Below are 9,223 nucleotides of genomic sequence, written 5' to 3'. Positions count from 1 at the left end.
ATATATACATATATATGATTTTTAAATCTTATGCCTTAAATTATAACTAACTTTTGAAAGTAGCTTGTCTCATTTCACATAATTATATTTAGGTGGTCAGGCTCATTGAAACTCATTCGTTCAGAAAACAATTGAAGGTTAATGACCATGTCCTGTTTCCAAGACTCCAGAAGTCTTATAACCATGGATCACTAATTTTGTGATTGTCTTAGTAAGGTTTCTATTTAAGCTTTGATAATATTTGAGCACATACTGCTCTCTTATAAGATTTATGTATTTTGACATACGAATCAAAATTTTTTTTGTTCAAAGTTCCTGATAAAATTATGTATGTAGTATGTGGAAAATCTTAACTAGTTGGAACACTGACTCACTTGGTGACAACGTGTTGCCCAGTTACAAATTGTATGTTAAACCTGCATAGCAATCTGTTAATGGTGTTCTGAGTTGTTTATATTTGACAACATGGTCCTGTATGTAGAATCCCAGAGAATCCACAAGAAAGCTTCTAGAATAGAGGAATTTAGCAAAGTTGCAGGGTACAAGGATAATACACAAAAATAATTTGTTTCAGAGACAGGGCAAGATGCCAAAGTGAGCGGATGCTCCCATGTACTCCCCCAGCAACTAACTCACTGAACAACGAATAAAAACAAGCGCAGACTGAGATCTCAAAACTCCAGGCAGCGGTATTGGAGAGCTGGAGTGAGCCCAGAAGCAGGGGAGAGGAAGAACAGAGTTGCCCCAGAAGCGAGGAGATCCTACCTGCTAAGATGGGGAGCACTCGCTCATCGCATCCATCTTGGGACAGAGCTGGGTAACACTTCAATCACAGAGCACAGAAAAGGAGCTAATCTGAGGAAGCTCTATCGTGATTTTTTTTTTTTTAAGTCGGCACAAATTTGCCATGGGATTTCGCTGGTTGTGCAATTGGGAGGGGGTGAAGGTAGACTGGGGCACTGCGTGAGATTGCTGTTGAATCACAAAGAGGCCCAAGATAGGCACTAGGACTGGGAGGAACTGCAAGGGCAGCAGGGTGATAGGAATACTTCAGACTGACAGGGACAAAGGAAATGGCCCATAGCAGGACAGTGTGGGAGTGTCTGTGCAGGGGTGCCAGTGACGGAAAGACATAGAGAGGCCCACACCCTCACCACAGGAAAATTCAATCCCCACCACTTACGGCAGCATCTCTGAACAACTAACCACCCTCCTCCCACGTGTGTATTGAATTTCAGAGACCAAGCATACAGAACTGAACAAGCATGAAAAAAAAAAAAAAAAAACCCTAAGGATAACAGCGCCATCTAGTGATTCTCAGGAGAAGATATCAAGATAGCTGCCTCTGAGTCATGCTGACTCACAGCAAACCTGCAGGGCTTGGACGCTGCCCCATGGTGTTCCCAGGGCTGTGAGTCTTTGCAGAGGTGGTCTGCTGCATCTGTCTCCTGTGGAGTAGTTAGTGGGTACAGGCCCTGGCCTTTAGGTTGGCAGCTACCAAAATGGCCCAAGTTCAACTAAACTTAGAAAACACAAAATCACAAGGGAAGAAGGAACAATCAAAAGCAAAACATAAAGAAGAGTAAATCTCTCCTACGGGAGCCAGAATAATGAAAGAACTGATAATTTTCAGACTGTGGTGCTAAAGATGCTTAAAGAAAGCAAAAGGTACACAGGAAACAAATAGAAGAACAAAGTGAGAGACTTAACAAAGAAATTAAAAAGATCAACAACAACAAAAAACCCAAAGAGAATGACTGGAACTGAAGAATAAAACATCGGAGTTAAAACAAAACAAAACAAACAAAACCCAAGAGAAACACTCAACAATAGAGTTAAACAGACAGAAGGTAGGATAAGTGAACCGAAGACCAAATAACTGAATTTGTCAAGTCTCAAGGGAAACAAGAGAAAAGAACAAAGAAAAGCTAGCAATCTGTTAATGGTGTTCTGAGTTGTTTATTTTTGACAGCATGGTCCTGTATATAGAAAATCCCAAGGAATCCACAAGCAACCTTGTAGAATAGAGAAATTCAGCAAAGCTGCAGGGTACAAGGTCAACACACAATAGTCAGTTGGCTTTCTATACGCCAGCAAAGATAAATTTGAAAAGGAAATTAACAAAGCAATTCCATTTACAATAACAGCTAAAAAAATAAAATACCTAGGAAAAAATTTAACCAGGAAGATTAACAGACTCATGCATATAAAATACCTAGAACTGTACCGGGTGCTGTGGCTGAAAGTATCCTCAGTTTTGGGCTGGCTTCCTTCAGTGAAATTGTCCAAGATGTGTAGCCTAATTTGAATCCATTGGAAATTAATCTTAGTTATGATGCCCAGGCTCCAGGTGGAAGCAGGGCCTTTATCACATTCCCCAAAAACAAGCCCACCACACAAGTCAGAAATGAGCAGTACCATCCCGGCTGTTGTGGAGAGGTGTAGAGGGCTTTCTATGTCTAGGGCCAGCATTTTACCCCAAAATGCCTATGGCTTCTCTCCCCTGTCTTCCTCCTTATCCACTAGCCATCTGATCTTTCTCTTTCAAACCTCTCTCCTGGGCCAGCAGGCCCCTCCCACCCAGGCCACCCAATCCCAGACCTCTCCAACAACACTAGTTCCAAGTCCATGTGTGTTCTCGACTGTCCATCTCCAGTTCTTCATCTGTCTTAGTTACCTAGTGCTGCTGTAACAGAACTATCACAGTGCATGGTTTTAAAGAACAGAAATTTATTTTCTCACAGTTTAGGAGGTTAGAAGTCTGAATTCAGGGCACTGGCTCTAAAAGAAGGCTCTCTCTCTGTTGGATCTGGGGGAAGATCTTTGTCTCAGCTTCTGTAGTCCCTGTGTTCTTGGTGATCTCCACGTAGCATCAGTCTTTCCCCCACTTATGATTGCTTCTCTCTGTGTCTAATCTGCTCTTTATATATCTCAAAAGTTATCAGGTTTAAAACATACCCTCCACTGATATGACCTCAGTAACAAAACAAAGAAAACCGTATTCCTGACCGGGATTACATCCACAGGTATGGAGGTTAGGATTCCAGCACATATTTTGGTGCGGGGGGCACAATCTCATCCATAACACCGTCTCTCTTTCTTGTCTAAGGCAGAGCCTTTTAGCCCTGCCAGGCTTCTCCACCCGCATTACCATAAACTGTTCCAATTTACGACACTGAGGCTTTATGGCCAAATCCCTGCTAAGAGAAGCCTTGTCATAAGGCTCCTGGGGAAGGAAGAATAATAGTTATTTTTCCTGCACGTACAGGCACCTGACTCTATCTCACACAGAGAACCCATTGTGAAGGGGCAGGAGGGGGAAGAGGAGCCCCCAGGGTTCAGAAGAGGAAGCTGGGTGCAGGGGTGAGACAGTATGACCACTGCACTGGGGATGTGGCCTTTCCTCCCTCTGTTTCTTACCCCACTGACTCCTGCTGTTCTCCAGGGCTCTTCATCAGCCTCAGGGTCCCTTATCCTGACCTGAGATCTCTACCCTGACTGTGATCCACAGCTGACCTCAGGGTCCCTTATCCTGACCTGAGGTCTCTGCCCTGACTCTGATCCGCAGCCAACCTTAGGGTTTTCTCTACCCTGACTGTGATCCACGGCCAGCCTCAGGGTCCCTTATCCTGACCTGAGGTCTCTACGTGATCCGCAGCCAAGGCAATGCACAGACAGTGACACAGATCAAGGTTCTGGGAGCAGACTCACCTATGACTGCTCTCCTGGAAGCAGGAAACCTTCAGATTCTGGCTGCTCCCAAGTGGGTCTGTCTAAAGCTTCCCTTTCACTTTCACTTTCCTGATTCAAAGATCGGTTTTGTTCATGAAAAATTCCCGCCTGTGAAGCTCTGGGGGAGTGGCTATCACTCTGGGCCCCAGGGATGGACAGGATAGGTCAGGAAAGGAATTTATTCTACAGAGTGCCCCCTTGTGGGTATGGGCCCTAACCCTCCCTCTCTTGGGAAGGTGAGATAGTGCTTAAGAGAATATATCTCTATAAGAACATGTAAATACCATCTGCCAAGTGGAGGTGTGGAGCAAAGGGCAGAGAAGCACTCAAGAGTGCCCCACAGACAAAAGAGCTATGACAGGTACCTGCCTCTATAGAAACAGAGAAGCCCAGCATGAAGGACACCAGGGCAAGAGGACACTGGCAGCAGGAGGACCCATGCCTTATCCCTTCCTCTGTCACAGTTACACCCTGGACAGAGGGTGAGAACTCCCCACAGCCCTCTTGCCCCTGAGATGGAACAGCTTCAGGGACAACTTCACCATCGGAGTGTCCTGAGAGCTCTGAGGTCATTGGTGGTTTGGTGGTAGAAATCTTGCCCTCCATGCAGGAGACCTGGGCTCTATTCCTGGCCAATGCACCTCATGCACAGCCAACACTGCATGTTGCTGTGATGCTAAACAGGTTTCAGCAGAGCGTCCAGACTAGGACAAAAGGTCTGGTGATCTACTTCTGAAACTATGGATCACAATGGAGTATTTTCCAGTCCACAAGAGCAGCTAACAACAACAACATCTAGTCTGCTGGAAAGACACTGCTACTTCCCCACCAACATTCTTTTGCTCCTTTATTGCCACGAGGAGATCTCAAATCTGGTTATGGCAGCAAGGCCAGGTTGAAATGACCCATTTTCCAGCTTTCCATGCAGCTGGCAGGGACATGGCCTCCAGAAAGGCATTGGTAGAGCCTGACACTCTGCTCTGGGTCTACTGGTAGTCCCCAAACCACTGTGCACTGAGGGTGATGGCATAAACCATAGCCTGTCCACAAGACAGCTAGAAGGAAGGTCGGGGGGATGACACACCCAACCCTATCCTTCGAACTCAGAGTGAAAACTGAACAAAGTCAACACTGTTGAGTTGTCCACCCAAACTAATGTGAATGGCCAGCCTGGGAGGGAGGAGACCCACTTCCCCATCCCAGAGGCCAGGGTGTCAGAGATCTCAGGGTGGGGGTGGCGGTGGGAGGGTCTCCTTATTAATGGGCCCAAGTTTAGCCCAGAGATCTTCCCTATTTCCTGTGCAAGGAAGACCATGAACAGGGCAGGATAGTTTAGGAGTTGTCCAGACCAGGGGTGTCAAAGAGACAGAAGGAACTGCATTTGTTTCCTGTGTCTGCTGTAACACACATCCCACAAACTTGGTGGCTTAAAGCAACACAACTTTGTTCCCTCACAGTTGTGAAGGTCTGAAGTCCAAAGTCAGTATCACTGGGCTGAAATCAAGGTGTCGGCAGGACTGGGCTCACACGGAGCTCAGGAAAGGGTCAGTTCCTTGCCTCTTCCAACTTCTGGTGGAGGCCTGCATTCCCTTCACAAGTGCTGCATCACCCCAATCTTCAAGGCCACCATTTTCAGATCTCTCTCTGTTCTGTCTTCTCATCACCTTCCTCTCTGTGTCATATGTCAAATCTCCCTCCTCCTCCATTTTGTAAAGATACATATGATTGCTTTAGGGCCTACCTGGATAACCTAGGATAATAGCCCCATCTCAGATCCTTAATTTAGTCATATTTGATGTGATTTTGCCACACAAAGTAACATTCACAGGTTGCAGGGATTAGGATATGGATATCTTTGGGAGGACCATTTTTCAACCTATCAATGGTGCAGAGTTTGACTAATCTAATAAGATGACTAGAAGACCACAAAGTTTTTAGGAGAATTGTATTAGAAGAAACACTACCAGCTTGGACTATAAAAGGGACAGAAACAGAACAAAATAAAAAAAGAAGCTTTGCACCACCAGACTTCTACAGTCAGGAAACAGGCTGAGAAAAATATCTACAAACACGACCTACTTTTCATGAGAAAGGAAGGATGACTGTGGGGAAGGGGTGGGGGCAGAACAAGGAATTCTGAGGTGAAGTCTAGATCCGTGAGAATCATTCCTAGGCAGAAGCAGGGCTGAGTTCTAATCAAAGGATTTCCAGTCTTTGCCTGGCTGGATTTCAGAAAGCCTGTGGACCAGTGACACCTGTGTGCCTCCCATTTCCCTCCTTTTAAAAGGTGGCACCCTGTTCCAGTTCCACCATTTCATGTCAGGTGTGTAAAGGGCAAACAACTTGGCTCTTTACTTCAGAAACTTGCAGATCCAGAGAATTGTCCTTGAGTTCCTGTATCTAAGGAATTATCCTGAGGAGCTTCATGCACATGAGAGCTTCATTTCCAAGCTGAAGCTGTAGTGAGACGAGCCTTTAGAAGGTGTGAGGGGTTGAGCACACCTTTGCATGTGGAAGGTATAGAAATCATGGAGGCCAGAGGATGGACTGTGGAAACCAGCCTCCAAAATAAACCCCAACAACTCTGGCCTCCTGGTTGACACTTTACACCGTGCCCTTCCATATGGAATAGGGCTAACCTGTGTAAACAACAAGATATTGTGGAAATGACAGTGTGTGGCTTTCTAGGCTAGCTCATAAAATACATTATGGCTTTGCCTTATTCTGTCTTGGAAGGACCTACCTGCCATGTCATGAGGACACTCAGCAGACCTGTGGAGAGGTCCATGTGGCAAAGAACCAAGACCTCCTGCCAACAACCGGCACTAACTTGTCAGCCATGTGAGTGAGCCGCTGTGGCAACCCAGCCTCCAGAACCAGTTGGCCTTCAGTCAGCTGCAGCTCCACCTGACAGCTTGACTGTAGACTCCTGAGAGGCCTCGAGCCAGAATCACCCAGCTAACCTCCTACGAGAGCCCTCGTGGCACAGTGGTTAAGAGCTACGGCTGCTAACCAACATGTGATTCTGATTCGTTGCCTTACTTGGTAATTTATTGCCCAGTGACAGTGTTGCAGCTAACATCTAATAGCTCAAGATTAGATCAGAGGAGGATGCTATACATTCCTCGTCACAACTCTCATCTGGTTTGAAAATTTCTCATTTATTCACGTGTATACTTATCATCTCCTCCCACTAGAATGTCAGCTTCATGAGCACAGAAACCAGGTCTCTGTCTTGGGATTGCCAAGAGCAGAGGCAATGGTGGCACTATGACAAGGAGAGAAGAACTCAGAGGACCTGACCCTGAGCTTAAGATTCACAGGCCTACGGGGAGGGGACTCTCAGATACCCTTAGGGGATGGTTTGAAGAGGGTTAATTCCCACAACATACCATGTCTCTATAAATGATGGACCATTCTTTCAAGAAGTATTTTTTTAAGAACCTGTGACTGCCCAGAACTGTTTTAGACACTGGTTGCAACAGTGAACAAAACAAACAAAAATCATAATGATTTTTTGAAAACCGAAAAAACCCAAACTCTTTGCCGTCGAGTCGATTCCGACTCATAGAGACCCTATAGGACAAAGTAGAACCACCCCATAGGGTTTCCAAGGAGCAGCTGGTGGATTTGAACTGCCGACCTTTTGGTTAATGGCCAAGCTCTTAATCACTGTGCCACGAGGGCTCCAATTTTCTGAGAGTATTCAGCAAAAAGTTGTAAAATTGCAACCACGCACGGTATACAGATATAAATTCCAGGTAAAATAAAGATCCAAAATGTAAAAAATAAACACACCCACACATACACTTTAATAATGTTTGAAGAATATTATTGTAATCTTGGAGTGATAAAAGGTATCCTAAGCCAAACGCAAACTGAAAAGCCATGATTTTTAACTACACTGAAAATAAGACTTCTGTGCAACAGAAGTAATATATATTGTTAAAAAAAAAAAAGTAAACAAATTTACAGATAAGAAGACAAGGAGAAAATATCTGCAAAAACATTTGTCCTTTTATTATAGTAAGATTCCCACAATAACAAAATTAGACAAAGATCACAGGCAATCATCGAGGAGAAAATAGATGGCCAACAACTGTATGAAAAGATGCTCAACCCACATTGCTGTTAGTATGAGACAAGACTCTCAGGCCCTTTGTTAAGGTAAGATTCAGCAGAGTTGGGGCTTTCCATTTGTGTCCCCAGTTACTCGTCTTGGAGAAAGAGCCCAGGGCCAAGCATTCTCTTCTGATCTGATCTTGAGCCGTCAGACTTCCATTGCAACACTGTTACTAACCAACAAATTATCAAGTAAGGCAATGAATCAGAATCACATGTTCCGTTTTGTTTTGTTTTTCTGAAGGTTATTTTTACACGATGTGGTGACAATTTCTAAAGCCTTCTAAGTCTTACAAGATTCCTTTTTATATTAGCCTTTAATGATGGATTTCCGGCAGTAGATAATAGCAAACACTTCTATAATGCTTACTGCAGACTGGGCACTGTTTATAGCAATATACATTAAAAAAAAAAAAAAAAACCAGTTGCCATTCAGTTGACTCTGACTTGTGGCGTGTTTCAGAGTAAGAAATGCACTCCATAGGATTTTCAATGGCTCTGACCTTCCAGAAGAATATTGCTAGGCCTTTCTTCCCATGAGCCTCTGGGTGATTTCAAACGGCCAACCTTTCAGTAAGTAGCCCAGCACTTAACCTTTTGCACCACCCAGGGACTCCTGCAATATATATAAATAAACTCTTTTGAACCTCACAACAACCCAGGAAGGAGCTCTATTATTATTTCCATTTTATATGACAGGACAGAGGCACAGAGGTGTTAAGTAGCTGGTCAAATGTCATATTCCAGTAAGTGGTGGAGGCAAGATTGGAACCCAGGCAGCTGGCTCAAGTCCCCACTCTCAGTCCTACATTATATAGTTGCTAACAGGTGAGAATGTTCACACAAGTGTCCAACTACACAGAAGATCAAGACTTACATTCTGTGAATGTTTCTCACTTTGATATTTTATCAGTCAGATTCTATGAACTAGTTCTACAACACTGCAAGGTCTCTCTCCCTCAGGTGCTGCAGGGGGAGGGGGAGTTTTCATCTTATGTACACTATTTTGTATTTATACTGATTTGAAAATATTTCAGAACAAGGTGGTGGAATTTTATTCGTTAGGAAAGGAAATAGCAAGCTGGTAGAGCTAAATTTTACAGGCACAAAAGCGGTGAAGGATGGATGGGGTATCCTTTAAAAAAAGTTTCACATGCAAATTGGTAATGAAGAAGTTAAACTGTCCCTATTTGCGGATGATATGATACAATACATCAAAAACCATAAAGACTCCATGAGAAAACTACTGGAACTAATAGAAAGATTCAGCAGAGTAGAAGTATACAAGATAAACATACAAAAATCAGTTGGATTCCAATACACCAATAAGGAGAATGATGAAAAGGAAATCAGGAAAACAATATCATTT

At 44.1% G+C, this 9,223-nt stretch overlaps 1 protein-coding gene across 1 annotated transcript in view; it reads right to left on the bottom strand.

Moving 5' to 3' along the window:
• LOC101347659 (DNA dC->dU-editing enzyme APOBEC-3A) overlaps positions 1–9,223 on the bottom strand; it is a 56,928-nt gene that overhangs the window by 9,848 nt on the left and 37,857 nt on the right. Inside the window, exon 3 of the mRNA XM_023728916.1 lies at positions 3,288–3,351. Coding sequence (XP_023584684.1) covers positions 3,288–3,351 — 64 coding nt within the window. The remainder of the gene's footprint in view (positions 1–3,287; positions 3,352–9,223) is intronic.

The sequence above is a fragment of the Trichechus manatus genome, unplaced genomic scaffold, assembly GCF_000243295.1.
Source record: "Trichechus manatus latirostris isolate Lorelei unplaced genomic scaffold, TriManLat1.0 scaffold00027, whole genome shotgun sequence".
NCBI classification, from domain to species: domain Eukaryota; kingdom Metazoa; phylum Chordata; class Mammalia; order Sirenia; family Trichechidae; genus Trichechus; species Trichechus manatus.
This window is presented reverse-complemented; position numbering and strand designations above follow the sequence as displayed.